Raw genomic sequence first — 20,512 nt, 5'->3', positions numbered from 1 at the left:
AACTGGCTCCAAGACACCCCTCCCTGATCTGAAGAGGGGGAAGGGAGAAAGCTCCCTCTGCAGTAAAGAGTTGCGCGGAGACAGAAATCCCACCTGTCCCCGCCAAAATCCCACCCATCCCCACCCGTCCCTGTGAGGAATTCCACCCATCCCCACAAGGAATCCCCTCCCTCCCCACCCGCCCCCGCGAGGAATCCCCTCCGTCCTCGCCCGTCCCTATAAACTTCAGAAATAGTTATTTCATTTAATTATGCTACTGAATTAAAGGCTCTGGTAGAGACCCATTTACAAATAAGCAGAGACTTTATTAATATTAATTGGGAAGAATACATACTTTGGAAATGGGTTTCTACCAGAGCCTCTAATGTAAATATAAAATATAAATACTCAACTGATGAGAACCCCCAAGCTGTCAGCTGAGGACTTCCTTTGCAGTTGGCCGGGGGTCCCTTTTGCAAAGCTTGGCAGGCAGCAGTAGCGTCCCTGAGTCACAGATGCTGGCATCTCAGTGGCTCATGGATGTTGCCAGCGACTGCTGTGCTTGGTGGAGGGGAGTTCTGGCCGTCTCTAGATGAGGTCCTCTGCTGGCGGTGCTTGGAGATCCCCACCAGTCACAGCAAGTTCTTCAACACTGTAGAAATAAAACCAGAAATGCATTTCCTTTTCTTTTGAACACAATACAAAGACATCTGCTATATACATTTCCCAAAGCTAACATATTTTAGTCAATAAATTCCATTTTTTACCTTTGTTGTCTGGAGACTTATTTTTTGTCTGGAGTTTCTTTTTTTCTGCTTTTCCATCTTCTGTAAATTCTTCTGTTGCGGTCCATTGGTTCCTCCTACCATGGTCTAGCATTTACCCCTTTCTCATCTTTCGTGCCTGCCCACCAGCCCCATGCCCAACATTTCTCCTTCTTCACCCCTCTCCAGCACCATGCCACATCTCTCCCTCCATTCCCTTCACCACTGTGTCCAACAATCCTCCCTCTTGCATCCATTTCAATCTGTCCATTCCACCACAATATTTCTCCCTCTCATCTATACCTTACTCCCTCCCTATGACCAAAAATTCTCCTTTCTTCCATTCCCGTGTACACAATCATCTCTTTCCCTCCCTTCCTCTCTCCCAAGTCCATGCCTTCTGTGTCCATAAATGCTGCGGCCGGCAGCGGCTCCTCGCGCCATCCACACCAGCATTTCTCTTCCCCCTTCCCTTCCTTCTGGAGCAGCAGTGTGTCTGGCCAGCTCCCTCGCTCAGTCGATCGTTCCGTTCAAAGCCGCGGGTGGCGGCTCCTCGCGCTATCCACTACTGCATCGGAAGCCTCTCTGACGTCACAACATCAGAGAGGCTTCTGACTCAGGCGCGGATCTCGGTTTTCAAATAAGCCGATATATGTTAGAAGCATTTAGCTGTTTGAGTTTTCCCGGGCCCACACGCTTTGAAATTTTTTCAAACTCTTCATTGGTTCCCTGAGGCAGGAACGAAACGTGTTACGTCAGAACCCGCAAGCTAAAGATAAGTTTGCTGTTCAGACCAACTACATAACGTTCATAAGTTAAAAAAGTGTAGCCTTGTGCACCAATGCAAGTATTTATAACAGTGATAAGCTTTACAACTGGTTTTTGAAATATGCGATGATTGGGCGGTGAGGTGGTAGTGTTGGGGTTCTCCCTGTTATTACCTCTATTTCTCTGAGCATAAAAATTCATTAACAGTTGTACATAGTTGAAAGCATGGTATTATGAACATCTGAGTGATTATTTTACAGTGCCTTTTGGCGATCTTTAGGGGGCAGGGCCTACCGGCAGAAGGGGTTAAGCACCTTCCTGCTGGCAATCGTCGGGTGGGGATGGGGGGGGGGTTCTACCGGCAGGATGGGTTGAGCACCTTCTTGCCGGCGATCTTGGGTTCTGTGGGCAGGAGTGGTTAAGCACCCTTCTGCTGCGATCGTCGGGTGGGGGGGTGGGAGAGGGGAGACTGGCGGCCTTAGCCGCAGCCGCTATACTAATCGCGGTAGGGAGATCTCTTGCCGCAATTAAGTATAATGGCTGCGTCTATTTACCATGTAGGCCAGCAAAATGTAAGCATCTCCTGCTCTACTAGGGAGATGCATAGGGCCGCCTAGGTTTGCCTAAGGCTACCGCCTAGCCTTAGGCAAGCTTAGGCAGGCTTGCGGGCCTCCCTAGGCTCCCGGAGGTATCTTCAATATAGGTGACCTGCCTGGGGAGCATTTTTTTAGAAACATTCCTCCCGATTGGCTGATTAGACAGCTGTAGGACGCCTACAGCTGCCTACAATCGGGACATACTTTGTGGAATCGGGGCCTAATAACACAATAGAAGAATAAATAAAAACATTGATAAAGAAAGCTTTCATAGTGAGTAAGTTTTAGGATATGAAGCCATTAAATATACAGTATGAAAGACCTGGAATATAAGTATATATCGCCCTGTAGTTTAAAAAATGAAGACTTATTATTGGCAGGTTTGTGTCAACAAATACACCTGGCCAGTAGTGCTGCCCGATTAAGGGAAAAAAAATTTTGATTTGATTCGTTTCAGCCTATTGAATTGGTTTTTTGATTCGATTTTCCTGCCCAATTGGGTGTTTTTTTCAAACATCCTAGTGGATTTATTTTATAACCTCTTCATCCCCTTTGCCTTCTAACCACACTGGCGCTGTGGTATAAACAAACAAAAAAGACGTTTCCTCTCTCTGTTAAATCCTACCTCACGTTTGCGGTGTAACACCAGCTCTGGCAGGATACACGTTTCAAATCTGACATATTGTAATCACAAAACAGAAACTAGAATTAGTTTTTCTACCTTTTGTTGTCTGGTCATTATTCAAATCTTGTTGGTCCCAGGCTCTGATTGTCTTCTGATAACTTGCTTCTGATAACTTGCTCCTTCTTTCTTCTTTCTCCATGCTAACCATCCATCTGCCATCTCTGTCCTCCCCTTTCTTTTCCCTTCCCTCACCAGGAGGTCTAGCATCTTTCCTTTTTTTTTTTTTTTTTTTTTTTTGTGTCTCCCTCCACAGATCCACCTTTTCTTAACTACCCTTTCATCCAGCATCTCTCCCTCCTTCCCCACCACCCCAGGGTCCACCATCTCTTCCTTTCTATTCCCAACTAACCTCCTATCCAGTATCTCTATCCCCCCCTCCACACCAACTTCTCTCCCTTTCTGTTCCTTCCCTCCCTAAATCCCGTTGTCCATCATCTCTATCCCTCTCCTCTATTTTTAGACCCATTATTTCGTCCCCCCCAAAGTCCGGCATATGCATGTTTCTTTGAACCCCCTTTCCCTCCCTCCGTGTACTTCTACACCAGGGCCCCCCTCCCTTGAAGGCCTACCTCCCCCTGAAGGCCTGCACCCCACCCCTAAAGGCCTGCATGTCCCCCCTAAAGGCCTGTGCCACCATCCCTGAAGGCCTGTTTCCCCCTTGAAGGCTTGTCCCCCTCCCCTTGAAGGCTTGTCCTTCCCCCCTTGAAGGCTTGTCCCGCCCCTTGAAGGCCTGTCCCCCCTGAAGGACTGTGCCACCACCCTTGAAGGCCTGTATCCCCCCTGAAGACCTGTCTGGCTGTCCCCCTTGAAGGCCTGTCCCCCCCGACCCCCCTGAAGGACTGCTTACTCCCCCCCGGAAGGCCTGCGTGTTCCCCCTGGCCTTCCCGCACCGTTTACCTTATAGGAGCAGCCTGCAGAGAAGATTGCGGTGCTAGCAATCTTTGCAAACTGCTTCAGTTCTGTTTCCTCTGCCGTGGTCCCTCCTCTTCCACGGTCCCGCCCCTCCTCTGATGTCAGAGGCAGGATCGCGGCAGAGGAAACAGCTGTGAAGCAGTTTGCAAAGATCGCTAGCTACGCAATCTTCTCTACAGGCTGCTCCTATAAGGTAAACGGTGTGGGGATGCCAGGGGGGAAGCCGGACGCTAGGGAGGAAGCTGGACACCAGCACTTCCCAACTGACCCTCCCCCCTCACCCTCTAAAGCAGGTGCGGCAGCGGCCAGCCAGGAAGAGCAGCACTGCCACTCCTGCTTTAGAGGGTGAGGGGGGAGGGTCAGCTGAATCAGGAAGCCGATTTTTTGTTTTGTTTTGTTTTGAATCAATTCGAATCGATTCACCCAAAGTGAATCGGTGAACTGATTCGAATTGTGAATCAGGCAGCATTACTGGCCAGTGTCCACCCATGATGCTAGTATGATTTGAAGGATGTGACTGATAATAATTTGCACATAAGGCCATGCAGGGACTCAGCCAGACAGCTCCATCTCTGATGCCATCCCCTATACCGGACCTATTTTGCCTTTCTTCCAACTACCATCGTGGAGAAGAAAACTTTACTGACATCTGCAGATTGTATCATTTTTGAAGTTCTGAGATCACATTTACACTCAGGTATAGTTGGTTGGTTAATTACCAGTAGGAAACTATCTGAAACCAACTCACTTTCATTAGCCATAAGTTTTTGTATTAGAAATTATCTCCTCTCTGCTATCTGACAATGCCCAACAATTACAGGAATTGACACCACTTATTGCCATATCAAATTAGCAGCATACGCTGATGATGTCCTTCTCTTTATCCGAGATCCTGTTGCTTCCCTTCCCTCCCTCATTAACATTGTCTTTCAATACTCCAAGTTTTCTGGATACTTAGTTAATTGGGAAAAATCAGAGATTTTCCCTCTCAATGATCTCATTCACCCCTCAGATCTCGCCCATTTTCCCTTCACATGGTCGCATGGAGCTGTGAAATACTTGGGAGTGTTAATATATAAAGATCCGATTCAAACCCAAGATCTGAATATATCTAAAATTAAAAGCTTAGTTCTGAACACCCTGTCTCGCTGGTCTCCACTCTTCCTTTCATGGTGGGGTAGAATAGCTTCCATCAAAATGACCCTTGCTCCTCAGATAAACTATACCCTCTCAATGCTGCCCTCCCTATGCAAGAAGGAATTTTTTCACTGGTTGAATAAGAAAATTTCTGATTTTGTGTGGAATAAGAAAAAACCTCGTATTGCTTTCGCCAAGCTGAAAGCCTCTAAAATTAATGGGGGTTTGAATGTACCAGATTTTCATTTTTATTATATCGCATCATTTGCCAAATATGGAGTTTATTGGATTACTAACCCTAGTACCCAGGACTCACCAACCTGGTTTGACCTGGAACGATTTCTATGTGCACCACTACATGTTTCATGCTTGTTGACGGTGCCAGTGCCCAAACATTTGAGAAAATATTCCTTATTGAGTGCAACGCAGCATGCTCTTCATCTACTAGATGCAATCGCAGAGATTTCAATTAAAGATAGTCCATTCCTGTCCATTTGGAATAACCCCAAAATCCAAATCAATGGTAAATCTCTTTCATGGAAGAGGTGGCAGCGAGCTGGTTTGTGGTTTCCCCACCAGATAACCAATCTCACTTCGCTCGTTCCCTTTGTCAAACTTTGCTCTACATACTCGTTGCCTCCTTCTGCTTACTCACAGTGGCTTTCTCTTACTAGGGTGTTATCTTCTATGTCTATACGCTTTGATTATATGACATCCATTCACACTCTGTATCACTGGTCCACATTGGCTATATCAAAAGGTAAAGCGATATCTCTCTTTTATAGTATTCTAAGAGATCACTCTTTTACTTTTCCTCTCATTCCATGAAACATTGGGAATCTATGCTGACAACCCTACTTTCTGATGTTGACTAGGAACTCTTTTGGTCCTTAACAAATCGACCTCTTTTATCATTCAGAGTCTCACAATCAATGTTCTTCATCATGTGGAATGCAGTATGGACACCCTTTCGGATGTGGAAAGCTAACCTAAAAAAAGACTCTATATGTTGGAACTGTATGAAAGAAGCTGGGACTCTCGATCATATGCTTTTCCATTGTGCTAAAGTTCGTTCTTTTTGGACGCGCATTTGGGACACCATAAAGTCTATTACCAATTGTTCAGAAGAAATTTCCATTGACATTATAATTCTTCGATCTCAACACCCTTGTTTTACACAATCGAACTGCCCTCTTAAACTCATTGATACAATGCTTGTGACTGCCCTTATGCACATCTTGAAAAATTGGAAATCCTCTCCATTACTAGATTATACCTTTTGGTGGAACTCTCTGAGCATGTATCATAAATTTGAATCATATGCATATGAAAAGAAAAATATAAATCGACTTTCCACAAGTTTGGTACAATGTAAATCACCCTGGAAATTCCTGGACTTATATGTTCAATCTATTTCATAGACACTCCTGTCTTCTTCTTCTTCTTCTTCTTCTCCTTCTTTACCTCCCTTTTTTTTTTTTTTCCTCATTTTCTTCTTTTTCCTTTCTCTTCTCTGTTTTTCCCTTTCCTCTTATCTTTTCGTCTAGTACTTTTTCATAAACAGTTCTAGTACTCTAGATCTTTTAAAACGAATTGGTTCTATACTGCACACTATAGCTGAATATTTGTTATACTAAATGTTTTGTTTTGTTTTTCTGATATATTGTACTTGAACTGTTTCTTATATTTTTTCATAAAACTCAATAAAAAATATTGAACTTAAAAAAAAAAAAAAAAAGAAATTACTGTAAAACTTAATTGTGATTTGTTATCCTTTTCTATTGCTATATAAATAAACTATTATTTAGTTTCATGATCAGCAAATAAGAGGTTTATCCCAGGACAAGCAGGCAGCATATTCTCACATATGGTTGACATCACCGACAGAACCCCGGTATGGACACTTCAAAAGTGCATCACCACTTTAAAACTTTAGAAAGTTTGCGATAGCCCGCACCATGCATGCACGAGTGCCTTTCTGCCCGATGCAGGGTTTGCGTCTCCTCAGTTTTTTCGTTTCCGCGGAGTTAAGAAGACGCGGTTTAACAGTCATTAAACTTTTTCTTGCCTTCCCGCTCTTGCGGCTTTCTAATTTTTAGTCAGTTTTCTGCCATTTTTTTGTCTACTCTGCTTTATCATTAGTATGGACATTTTCTGTGTCTCAGCCTGCAATCATTCCTCCTGGCAGCTGGGTTTCTTTTGCTCTGAACTCTTCTGTACTACATCTCTCTCAGCCTATCTGCAAGATTTTTGATGTCTCCATAAACAAATGTGGGTTCGGTTTTCTTTCTGGTATCTTCTTCATCATCCAAACCCCACTTCCTTATCAGTTGGAATGGTGTGGATTTTCTACTTTGTTTATTAGAATCTTTCCTAGTACTGTTCTAGCTTTTCACATGCTAGTGGAGGGAAAGCTTCTTACGGCTTGTTACAGCTTTTCACATGCAATCGAGGGACAACCTCTCTCTGCTCCTCCCTTGGTCTCCAGATTCATGATAAGGAGTTTCAATGTGAAACTACCTCTCAAACCTTTACATGTAGTCTGGGACCTTGATGGGGTTCTTTCCCAGGTGAAACCTACATTTCAACCAATGGCCACAGCTCACCTTCAGTTTTTCACCCGGAAAGTTATTTTTTTCTTATTTTGCTCACTTCTGCCATGAGGGTCAGTGAGTTACAAGTGTTGGAAGCAGATTTATCCTTCAACGTTTTTCTCTATGATACAGTGCTTCAATGCACGCATCCACAGCTTCTATCGAAAGAGGTGACAGTTTCATCTCAATCACTTGCTTGTTCTTCCTAATCCTCGTTTTTTTGTAGGATAAACGGATCTTTCTTTTCTGGTCTATAAGTGTGCTTGGCTTTTTACATCACCAGGACAAACACTTATTAGACTTCTCCCCAACTTTTCATCTCCTTTGCTTCTAACAAGTTGGGGGCATCTTGTTTCTAAGAAACCGGTTTTTCACTGTTTGGTTACCTGTATTTCGTTCTGTTTTGCTCAACCTGGTCTGCACTTGGTGAGTCAGGTCATGGCCAATAAAGTCTGGCTAGGGCAGCTTCTGTAGTTTTCCTTCAATTTACTCCAAGTTTATTTATAATTTGATAGATACTCCTATTATGGAATTCTGTAAAGCTTGCCCCTTGGTCCTCAGTTCACACATTTACTTTTTATTATTGTCTGGAGTTTTTCTCCAGATGGGTTGGGCACTTCGGCCACTCAGTATTACAAAATTTATTTTCTTGAAGGCCAACACTCCCACCATCCCATTCTAGTTATCTTGGAGGTCACCCATATGTGAGAATATTATGCCTGCTTGTCCTGGGATAAAGCACAGTTACTTACCATAATAGGTGTCATCCAGGGACAACAGTCAAATATTCTCACAACCCACCCTCTTCCCCTGGTTGGCTTCTTAGTTGGCTTACCTTAATTGAGGAGATACGCGCCCTGCGTCGGGCAGGAAGGCACTCATGCATGCGCAGTGGGGGCTATTGCAAAGTTTCTAAAGTTTTAAAGTGGCGATGCACTTTTGAAGTGTCCATACTGGGGCTTCGTCGGTGACGTCACCCATAAGTACATAAGTATTGCCTCTTCTGGGTCAGACCAGGGGTCCATCGCGCCCAGAAGTCCGCTCCCGGGTTTATTGCATACAAAAATCCTTGTCAAGAAGCCATCAGTTCATGGAACCTTAAATGTGATCTAACTCAGCTCACAAAATGATCACTTGAAACTTTTTGAAATTGACAGATCAAAATACTTATAAAGGAAAGCGCTGCTAATGGTGATAATTTTTTCTTGACAGCTAAGCAGAATTTTAATATGGTTCATACCTGTAGTTCTTCCATAGTAGAATAGACTGAATTCCCCTATGTTTTTACCAAAGGTGGTATCTGCTTATAACACAGTCAAAATATTCCTAGCATTTTGTCCACAAGGCTATAAAAGAAGGCTGGCTATTTGAAAACAAAACACCTACAGTACAAGTAAATTCATCCTTTATTTCTTTTGTTCCTAACAAATTAGAGATTGCAGATGAGCAAAATGCACATATTGAGATCATATTTATGGAATGTATGTGGGTAGAATGGAGGCCATTAAAATAATGGCTATGGTAGTTGCTTCTCCTGTGCACCTCGGTTGTTTAATGTTGTGACAGAGACTTTCAACCTCTTTTACAAAGCCACGTTACAATAGCCCTGAAGCCCTTTAAATCTCTATGGGCTTCGGGGCCGTTAGCGCAGCGCAGCTGCTAGTGCGGCTTTGTAAAAGAGGCCATTTGTGTGGAATAGCTTGTGACTCTTTTTAAAAAAAAATTTTTTTTTAACATTTTGTGCTTTTGTCCAAAGTCTCTAATTATTTTGGTCTTTCAAAAACCAAAATTAATATGGGTGAACAGAGCCTTAAATTATTATTAAAGAATGACTGATGACTCGTAGGCTAGTTTTTCTTAGATTTTTTGCAGCCACAATGGATGAAGGAACTGGATTAAAATAATTCTGAATAGATTTGGGAAAAATCATGAATGTGGTCACTAAAGAATTTATTCTGAGATCTAACAATGCTAAATACATACAATAATTACTCATGTGTAATTTAATAATTTCATCAGTGAAGATATGAAGGCAAACAAGGCATTTAGCTAGAGTCTTCTCCTTGACAATGCCGATATTATGGCTTGAATGCCAAAATGTAAGCTGAATTAAGAAACTAACAAAGCAAACAAAAATAAAATTTAAAAAATCCCAAAAGAAAAAAAAAAATCTTAATTCTTTCTCTAAAAGGGGCACTTTGTGATTTAAGGTTAAGGTTCTATTTGGATTTGTAGCAGTGGAACAGAAATATTAGGAGGAGGAAACATTGGCTGGATACAATTTTTGTCTGTTTTGTTTCCCATACCTTACTTTGGATAAGGATAAGTAACTTGGGAAAGTGATTGTATAAACTTTTAAAATAAATATATTTGTTAAATGGAATGTTTAAATGGAATTCAGTTCCTTAGTTTCCTCAGTGATATGCACTATTGGTTATTTATGTCCAAGTCAGCTGCTTTAATTTTATTTTTCACTCTCCCTCTTTAAAATCTTTCTTTTTCCATAGGGCTTTAAGAATTTTAGATCAATACAGAAAGAAGTCAAAGCTCTTCCGCACCAATATGCTTTTGGTTCCACTAGGTGATGATTTCCGTTACAGGGAAAGCTCAGAATGGGATCAACAATATCAGAATTATCAGAAACTTTTTGATTATATGAACTCCCATCCTGAGTTACATGTTAAGGTATGTGTAAATACTTATATCTCAAGCTGCTATCTTATTAAACCAGATTGTACACTAGGTCAGATGAAGGCATGGCAGTTTAATAGGTTGTTCCTCTGGACCAAGATATTTTTGTAAATGCATAGAACAGAATGAATCAAACTGTGTTTTGAACAATCTACATGCCTATTGATCAAATCACTAACTACAATAGCTATCCTAACTCTTCCCTCCTGGACAGAAGCCTCTGGAGACACATCCTTGGTGTGGTAGGACATTGTATTCCTTGGTGGGAAGCTCTGGGATACAGGATTATTTCCTACTTCATCAGGGTAATGCTCTCCTTTTAGGAGACCTCCCTTCTCCAAGATACCACAGAGGCTGCCAGACTGGAGGTGGGACTTATCTACAATGTCCCTGTAGATCTCCTCTATGTATCTGTCTCCCTCAGCTCCTCCAAGTCTGCTACTGTAGCCTCAAGAGAATGGACTCATTCTCTACTTCTCCTACTATTATAATTTATGTTCTGGGAGATTGCTCTTTTGCCATTGTCTTGCGCCAGAAGACGTATGAGGAGAGACTGGAAGCCCTGAATATGTATACCCTAGAGGAAAGGAGAGACAGGGGAGATATGATTCAGACGTTCAAAAACTTGAAGGGTATTAACGTAGAACAAAATCTTTTCCAGAGAAAGGAAAATGGTAAAACCAGAGGACATAATTTGAGGTTGAGGGGTGGTAGATTCAGGGGCAATGTTAGGAAATTCTACTTTACGGAGAGGGTGGTGGATGCCTGGAATGCGCTCCCGAGAGAGGTGGTGGAGAGTAAAACTGTGACTGAGTTCAAAGAAGCGTGGGATGAACACAGAAGATTTAGAATCAGAAAATAATATTAAATATTGAACTAGGCCAGTTACTGGGCAGACTTGCACGGTCTGTGTCTGTGTATGGCCGTTTGGTGGAGGATGGGCAGGGGAGGGCTTCAATGGCTGGGAGGGTATAGATGGACTGGAGTAAGTCTTAACAGAGATTTCGGCAGTTGGAACCCAAGCACAGTACTGGGTAAAGCCTTGGATTCTTGCCCAGAAATAGCTAAGAAGAAAAAATAAAAAATTTAAATTGAATCAGGTTGGGCAGACTGGATGGACCATTCGGGTCTTTATCTGCCGTCATCTACTATGTTACTATGTTACTATGTAAGTCTTCGACAAGACTGTTTTTCTGCTTTTAGGGTGTCCGTGAACCAAGGTGAGGACTTGATTGATTTTGGGGGTTTGCGACGTAATGATGCAAAGGAGATTAAAGTTTGTTCTGTGTTCTTGCAGCTGTTGAGTGAAGCTATGAGGCTGGTTGTACTGTTACCTTGTTCCAGAATTAGCTGGGATTAATCTTATCACTGGTGGTCTTGATAGTAGCTTTTTACTTATGGAGATTGAGGCTGAAGGATAATAATAGTGGTCTGACCAAGGGACTTTTGTCCAGTTTCTGTTATAAACGTAGAGGGGTTTGAAGATATGAAGTCCAGGGTTTGACCTTTGTTATGTGTGGGCCCTGATGACTTCAAATCTAGCTGGTTGTCCAGTAAGAACCTATGGAAGTTAGTGGCAATTGTGTTGTCCTGAGACTCAAGTGGAATGTTTGTCTCCTAGGACAATAACTCTGGTATATTGACAGGTTAAATGTGAGATAATTTCCTGTATTTTTGTAGCAATGTTGGAAGAGGGTCCTGGGGGTTGGTAAATTAGTAGCAATCCAATGCTGCTAGTGTATGCTTGATTTATCTTCTAACTTGCATATCATATACTCTTGTTGGGGTCAACTTATACAATATTTTGTTGGTAGAGGAGTCGGTAGAATGTGAGGTCTGTATGGTGGGGTGGATGGGGGTGATGAAGGTTGTTTTGAATTGGAAGTGGGGAGGAGATGGAGTTTGAGTTTATGTGATATATTTGAATGGTAGGCAGGAGGAGTGGATGAGTATACAGAGTCACAAGTGCTAGTGCTGTGGGTTTGAACTCTGTGTCTTTGCTATTTGTGTAGTTATTTTTTTGGTGTGAGTAGTGGGTGGAGTGATAGATAAGGTCATTTGGTAAGGATTGGTAATGGAAGTCTTAATTAGTGTTGGTTTGTTGTTGTGAGCATTAATTGGAGTGTTATGAGTGATTGATGGGTGTATAAGTGTAGTGTGAGCCTAGGGGTAAGTGGGCATAGGCTTCAGGGTTGTGAGCACAATGTAGTTGTGGAAACTCTGTAAAGGTGTCCAGGTAGTCAGTATATATTTTTCAGAAATATAAGGGATCTGTTCAAAAACTTCCAGGACTGATTTTATAAAAATTTGTTGTCCATTGGGTCCCCTTCAAAGTACTCCCCTTCCCTACATATACACTTTTCCCAACGTCATTTCTACTTCTGGAAACAGTCCTTAAATGCATCTTCAGGAATCGCCAAAAGTAGCTGCGTTGCACTTTATGTCTTCAATGGTGTTGAATAGCTTTCCTTTCAGCATAGATTTAAGTTTAGGAAACAAGAAGATGACATGCCCATGCCTAGCCTTAAGCGAGCTTAGGTGGGCTTGCACGCTTCCCTAGGCTCCCAGAGGCACCTCCAATCTAGGCAGGGCATATAGAATGTCATATTAATTTGTCTTTGAATCTCTCTGATATATTTATCTCTATCCATGATAACGATTCAAACGCAAGTTACATGTACATCATTTTTTAAAATAATGATCAAATTTTCACCACATAGATTCATCAATATTTAGGAAGAAATCAAAATGGATTCCACCGGGCCCTTATGATCCCACCATTACAACCTTCTATGAATGTGTTCTCAGAGTTATAGAAAGGATAGAGAAAAAGAACAAATATGTTAAACACAAACAGAATTTGTAGGGATTACCGGATGATCATTTATGAGAAACTGGTTTTCTTTTAAGGTAATATAGCCTACGCCATGCGCGGTGTTAGCCAATTCTTTAATATCTTCCATTAGGCCCATCTAAGGGCATATAGAATGTCGTATCATTAATTTGTCTTTGAATCTCTGATATATTTATCTCTATCCATGATAACGATGCCCCCACCCTTATCTGCTCGTTTGATTATGATTTCACTGTTCTTCTTTAGTTCGTTGATGGCTCAAATTTCTAACTGACTCAAATTCTGTTTGTGTTTAACATATTTGTTAAAACTGGTGGTCTTGATAGTAGCTTTTTACTTATGGAGGTTGAGGCTGAAGGATAATAAATAGTGGTCTGACCAAGGGTCTTTTATCCAGTTTCTGTTATAAATGTAGAGGGGTTTAAAGATATGAAGTCTAGGGTGTGACCTTTGCTATGTGTGGGCCCTGATGACTTCAAATCTAGCTGGTTGTCCAGTAAAAACCTATGGAAGCTAGTGGCAATTGTGTTGTCCTGAGACTCAAGTGGAATGTTTATGTCTCCTAGGCCAATAAATCTGGTAAGATTAATCCCAGCTAATTCTGGAACAAGGCCTCTGGAATACTAGATACCAGTATAACCAGCCTCATAGCTTCACTCAACAGCTGCAAGAGCACAGAACAAACCTTCATCTCCTTTGCATCATTACGTCCCAAAACCCCAAAATCAATCAAGTCCTCACCTTGGTTCACGGACACCTTAAAAGCAGAATAACAGTCTTGTCGAAGACTTGAAAGACAGTGGTAAAAGAGCAATCTCCCAGAACACAAATTAATGTCAAGATCAGCTATCAACAAATACAAATTCCATCTTGCTGAGGCCAAAGACTCCACTACACAAATGACATAAAAAAATTATCCCACCTAATTTGTACCACAATTTCATCCCTGGTTTTAGGTCTATCAGACATTGACTGCCAACCTAATGAACGGATCTTAGCAGACTTCTTCAAAAAACAAGATTTAAAAAGTGCAATCAGAATCAATAAAACTACTGTCACTGCCTCTATTTGTCTCCAACCAAATCATACACCTCCAGAATCAAAACCAACAAACCAAATTTGGAGCACCTTCCTGCCTCTGTCCCAAACAACCACTACTACTCTCCTGAAATAAACTGTCCACTTGCAACAGCATACCTGGCTAATGCCCCAATTGTCTACTTGCTGAAACCCCTGACCACATAGAATATACATCAGAATCAATAAAACTACTGTCACTGCCCCTATATGTCTTCAACCAAATCAAGTTTTTTTGCCACTAAATTAGTACACAATAGTATATCCACATGTGAAAAGTACTAACTATTGATACTGGAACCTTATTGTGTTTTATATAGAGCTATGTGTTAACCGCTCAATGTCTAGCGGCCACACATATAAGAGATTTTTTTGTATGGATCTTCAGAGTGCAGCTAGACATTTCATACTACTAGCTGCTAAAATCTCTATCAGTCCAATCTTTTATTGACATTTTTTAAAAAAATAGCTCTTAGCTTCACTGTTTCATTATTTTTTCATTTTTCCATTTTATTTTATTATTTTAACTTTTACACTTGTGTTATTCTTAAAGTTAATATAGCTACTTAGCTTGGAGTAGATTCTGAAATTTCATCTATGCCACCTCTACCAACATGCATGTTTCAAAAAGAAATTTTCTTCAGGGTCGAGGGGAACAATTGAGGGAGCTGTAATCCGTTGTCCAACCAAATCATACACCTCCAGAATCAAACCCAGCAAACCAAATCTGCAGCACCTTCCTGTCTCTGTCCCAAACAACCACTATTACTATCCTGAAAAAAACTGTCCACTTGCAACAGCATACTTGACTGATGCCCCATTGTCTACTTGCTGGCCTCTGACCATATCATCAAGTCTGATTTAGACTTAACTCTATACATTAATCCCAGGTTGATATGTACTGTTCTATCCCCACTCTTTTTTGTATTTGACTGTTTAAGAGTTTTGTTAATGAACAAACAAAGAAACAGAACCCCATGGAAAACAATCTTCTTCATGACGGTCAGATATCATTTCAAATGAGGCAAATTGCCTTCATGCCGACCCACAAAGCCCAGAATGTTGACCTTTCAAGCCCCTCAAATTACAGACTCATAGATGGAATCAAAGTACTAACAAGACTTCTCAAAACGTATGTCATCAAACAACTCTTCATCTACACTGAAGAACACTCTTGCATCCATTCCCCTCACTTTGGATTCCACTCGTAGGCCACCAGGCAATCCTCCTTCAATTTGACATGTCCACCACCTTTGACTTGGTTGACCACTATCACTAGCCAAATTCAACGAAATAGGCATCATAGGAACCATTCTGAACTGGTTCAAAGACTTCCTTCAAAACATACAATATCTTGTCTACAAAACTGGCATGTGTTCTGGGGCATACCACAAGGATCACCATCATCCCCGATTCTCTACTTATCTTTATCAAATTCAACAACAATGAATGCATATTCTCATACGCAGATAACATTCTTCTACTCATTCCAATTAATTGTGATTCTAACAATACAACACTGATAATATCAAATGGAATTGATAAAATATAGACCTGAACCATATCCAACAAACTCAAACTAAACAAAGACAAAGTTCTGTGGTTTCATAACACTGTACACACAGTTCCTTCACCTGTAACTCTAATCTCAGGGTCCACACTGAATATTGATAAGACATCCAAGGTCCTTGGAGTTAAATTTGACTCCACCCTATCATATAAATCTCAAGTATCAAAATTAAGGAAGAAAACCTTCTACAATATGAAAAGACTAAGGGCTCCTTTTGCTAAGGTGCACTAGTGTTTTTAGCGCACGCAGCAGATTAGCGCGCGCTAACCCTGTGCTACACGGCTAGAATTAACGCCAGCTCAATGCTGGCATTAGCGTCTAGCATGCGCGGCATTGTAGTGTACGCTATTCCGCGCATTAATGCCCTAACGCAGCTTAGTAAAAGGAGCCCTAAGACTTTTTTCAAGAGTTTCACTTTGCTGTACTAACACAAATGCTTATACTGTCCCAGCTGGATTATTGCAATTCCCTCTATGCCTGTCTAAATTCTACTCTCCTGAACAAACTACAGATGATCAGACTTAATATTCAAACTAAAACAAATTTGAATCAGTCTCACTTTATTATAAGAATTTATACTGACTTCCCGTGTAAGCTCATATCACCTTCAAACTATCATGTATGATGTTCCAAATTCTATTTGCAAAAACCGCAGAACTACTCATAAACTTATTTGTCAATTCCTGGTCAACATCAACCAGAAAACTGGAGTTGCTTCAACTACTCCTTCCATCTCCCAAAGGAGTTAAATACAAACGCACATTCGACTCATTCTTCACTTATCTTGGCACCAAGACCTGGAACAATCTCCCAAGTCACATTAGGATGGAAATAGTCTACAACAGATTCCGAAGAAAATTAAAAACTCTCTTATTTGAAAGCATATACACTATAAACAAGAGGTTTTCAATACACAGTACGCGGCACAGTGCTGTAAGCATCAAAGTGATGAAGGTTTTCACATAAACAAAACCTGGTATCACTCATAGAAAAGGAAATTTAGGTAATCAATACCCAAGCCAGTGACCTCATCTGCACTTCAAAGCTCAAATTAGTCAGTGACCAACAGTTATACCATCTTTTCTTCAAACTGAGTGGACAGAGACACACACCACCCCTTTTCTCTGGAGGTGCTAAACTTGTTAGATAGAGAGTGATGAGATTTCTGGCATTAAAAAAATCCAGTCTGAGAAGTATTACAAAGAAAAAAAAATGATCCCATGCACAAACTCCATTTCTTCATCCAGAAGAAAGCCAAGGTAAGATGGATGAAACATCAAAAGGGTCAATTTGACTCCTTTGGTTTTTCAATGTATGACTGCTTATATATTGGAATGTACCAATGCTAGTTTGTTGAAACTTACATGTCGTGCAAAGCAATGAGCTTGAAAAGTCACCTATGAAATAATTCACTCATAAATTATTTAAAAGAAAACAATCTCATTTCTTTATGAATCAAATGACTTGATAGTTTTAGTGTTAATCTGAACACTGGTGGCAGTGTTCAGTTGAAGCCAGTAATCCTATTAGATAAAAATTTACATCCTGGTGTTCAGGTGGACTCCAATCATAATTCTTTTTTTAATTCTGCGGTTTACTCCTTCTTTGATCTTTTAGTTTGGTTGGAACCAAGAATGGAATCTGACTCCTTGAAATTTTTTCTCGGCTTTCTGAAAAATGTTCACTTTTCTATATCTCCTTCCCAAACTAGTTTAATTGCTACAGTCTTCTGCTGGAAGCTGTAGAAGACGACTGTCTGTGACCCCTACAATCATAGAGGTCTTGTCTAATAGTTGAAGCAGCAGGCTGCAATCTATTAAAGTCAAGCTGTTAAGGTAGGGAAAGGAATGGATATCCAGGTCTGGGCATGCACAATTTATATAATTTATAAAAGGATTGCTGAGAGTCTTTTGTAAAATAGGTATAAAAATACAATTTGCAGCAAGAAATGTTGTTTTAAAAGAATAAAATGTCCAGATAAAGTACCGTCATTTGTGGTGTGGAATATATAAGTGGTAACTTCAAAACCTATGCATTTGAGTGCTGACATGCAAGTAAATGCTGGATTTTACAAAATTGGATGTTTAAGGGGAGATAATTAAGAAGCCAAAATAGAAAATACTAATGTATATATTTTAGAGAGTGTTTCAACCACCAGAGAGAAGTATAATTGCTACCTCAGTTAATCCTGCAGGCCCCATGTCCAGGTAAGCAGCTAGTTGCAGTTATAACACAATGTTCAGAATTTTGTGTAGTATGCAAGTATGATCATTGCTAAATGTATACATTTCAGGCTTGCCCAAAGCATGCCCGCAACAATGTACTGGTGCATCCTGCAAACACACACATGTAGGTAGTGTGTTTGTGAAATCAATGTTGCGACATGTAGTGCTTTTATGTAGTATACATGTTGCATATGCCTTCCAAATGACCCTTTTTGATTCTATGCACTTTGGGGTTTGGGAAACCTCGCACTATAATTGCATGTAGCTCATCTTGAACTATCAGTGAAGGATGTAATATTACATCTAAATAATATAATAATATACAGCCACACACAAAACTCCGACCCAGTTCAGGGAATGGAAAGATCTGACCAGGATCCTCAGCATGTCAATGTAGAGGTCTGCCAGTAGACTTAGTTATACATTGGCTCCTGTCAATGGCATGTAATTCCTGAACCAATTTGACACCTACATATTGCCTGCTGACCTCCCATTTGGAAGCTTTATGTTCATTTAACATGCTTAAATATTCATTTTCCTTGGGATATTGAATTTTGATGCTACTTGCTTAAATTACTTCCCAGCTTTCTAGATAGGTATGCCTTATTTTTAAATAAACAACCATATATATGTGTGTGTGTGTGTGTATAAGGAAGAGAAGGGAAGAGAAGGGAAGTCGGCATGCACACGTTAGAGCCCCGGAGCATAAGTTCTTCAAGCCGTTTTATTTTTAATGTTGAGCAGCGGCAGCAGCAGCAGAATTCACATCGGATGATAGCCGGGCAGTCATCTAAATTAGCCGGGCGGAGCGCCCGGCTAAAAGGCCCTAGGGAGAACACTGTATGTGTGTGTGTATGTGTATATATAAATATATGTGTATATATATATATATATATATATATATATATATATATATATATATATATATATATATGTGTGTATATATATATATACACATATATTTATATATACACATACACACACACATACAGTGTTCTCCCTAGGGCCTTTTAGCCGGGCGCTCCGCCCGGCTAATTTAGATGACTGCCCGGCTATCATCCGATGTGAATTCTGCTGCTGCTGCTGCCGCTGCTCAACATTAAAAATAAAACGGCTTGAAGAACTTATGCTCCGGGGCTCTAACGTGTGCATGCCGACTTCCCTTCTCTTCCCTCCGAAACCGGAAGTTATGTCGTGTGGAGAAGAGAAGGGAAGCCAGCACGCACATGTTGGAGCCCCATAACATGCGTTTGCTACAGGCTAAGGGGGGAGACAGGTCAGTGACGTTTCCATTTTCTGTTCTTGCGGCCAGGTCCTGCCTACTTTCTGTTTCCGCAAAGGTAGGACCTGGCAGCATTGCTCCCAATAGGTCGATCGTGATCTTGGGCCGGTCAGCCTTCCTCTCCCCGACATCAATTCTACCGTCGGAGAGGAAGTTCTGGCCAGCCAATTGTTGCCTGGCTGGGCCGGAACTTCCTCTCCGATGGCAGAATTGATGTTGGGGAGAGGAATGCTGGTCGGCCCGAAGCAGGGAGAGCTTGGGGCGGCGGCTTTGGGGCCTGTTATCTGATGGCGGTGACGACTTGGGGGCCTGTTCCCCGATGGCAGTAGCTTGGGGGAGGGCAGAGAGAAAGAAAGAAAGAGGGCAGGCAGGGAGACAGAAGGAAAGAAGAGAAACAGAAAAAAAAGAAAGGGGGCATGAAGAGAGAAAGAAAGGGCAGGGAGAGAAGAAGAAAAAGTTGGGGGAGGGAATGAGGTCTGGAGGAGAGGAAGCATACAGGCTGAAAGAAGGGAAGAAAGATTGGATGCACAGTCAGAAGAAGAAAGTGCAACCAGAGACTCATGAAATCACCAGATAACAAGGTAGGAAAAATGATTTTATTTTAAATTTAGTGATCAAAATGTGTCTGAATTTATATCTGCTGTCTATATTTTACACTATGGTCCCCTTTTACTAAACCGCAATAGCGGTTTTTAGCGCAGGGAGCCTATGAGCGTCGAGAGCAGCGCTGGGCATTCAGCGCAGCTCCCTGCGCTAAAAACTGCTATCGTGGTTTAGTAAAAAGGGAGGGGGTATTTTTTTATTTTTGTATGGTTGTTACTGAGGTGACAGTGCATAGAGTCATCTGCTTTGACCTCTTTGAAAAAACCCCGGAATAGGAATGATAATTAACATTTTCTATGCGTACAGTGTGCTTTGTGTTTTTTTTTTTTATTTTATTGTTGGTAGATCATTTTGACTTGGTCATTTTAAAAGTAGCTCGCAAGCCCAAAAAGTGTGAGCACCCCTGCTCTAGAACATCGCTCCTTAGTTTTATCAAGTGGTGCAGTGAAGGGCCAGCACTTTACATCTTATCACCTCATTCTTTCTTTTTTCTCCTCATGTACAACACGGTTCTTTATTCTAAGCAGCTCTGGCATTAACAGTATTACGGGTGCCTTATGCTACTTTCACTACCACTTGCAGTCAGGTTCGGCATTTTATCATGGTTTTGTTTTTTTTATTTAGTTTTTCACCAGTATTTTCATTTATTTATTAAAGCAGCCTTTTTTAACAGCCCGATGCCCTTTCCCTATCAGTGTGCCTCTAATCCACTGCTGACACTTTTTTGGCGCCTCTTTCAACGGATCAAATATCATAGCCCCACTGTCGCATGTTC

General features: G+C 41.2%; 1 protein-coding gene across 1 annotated transcript in view; it reads left to right on the top strand.

Moving 5' to 3' along the window:
- The window catches only part of MAN2A1 (mannosidase alpha class 2A member 1), a 414,578-nt gene that overhangs the window by 188,423 nt on the left and 205,643 nt on the right, over window positions 1-20,512 (top strand). The window contains exon 8 of the mRNA XM_033929139.1: window positions 9,943-10,120. Within this exon, the coding sequence (XP_033785030.1) occupies window positions 9,943-10,120 (178 nt within the window). The remainder of the gene's footprint in view (window positions 1-9,942; window positions 10,121-20,512) is intronic.

Source organism: Geotrypetes seraphini, chromosome 1 (genome assembly GCF_902459505.1).
Source record: "Geotrypetes seraphini chromosome 1, aGeoSer1.1, whole genome shotgun sequence".
Taxonomy (NCBI): Eukaryota; Metazoa; Chordata; class Amphibia; order Gymnophiona; family Dermophiidae; genus Geotrypetes; species Geotrypetes seraphini.
Note: the sequence above shows the minus strand (reverse complement) of the source record. Positions and strands in the feature narration are given on the sequence as shown.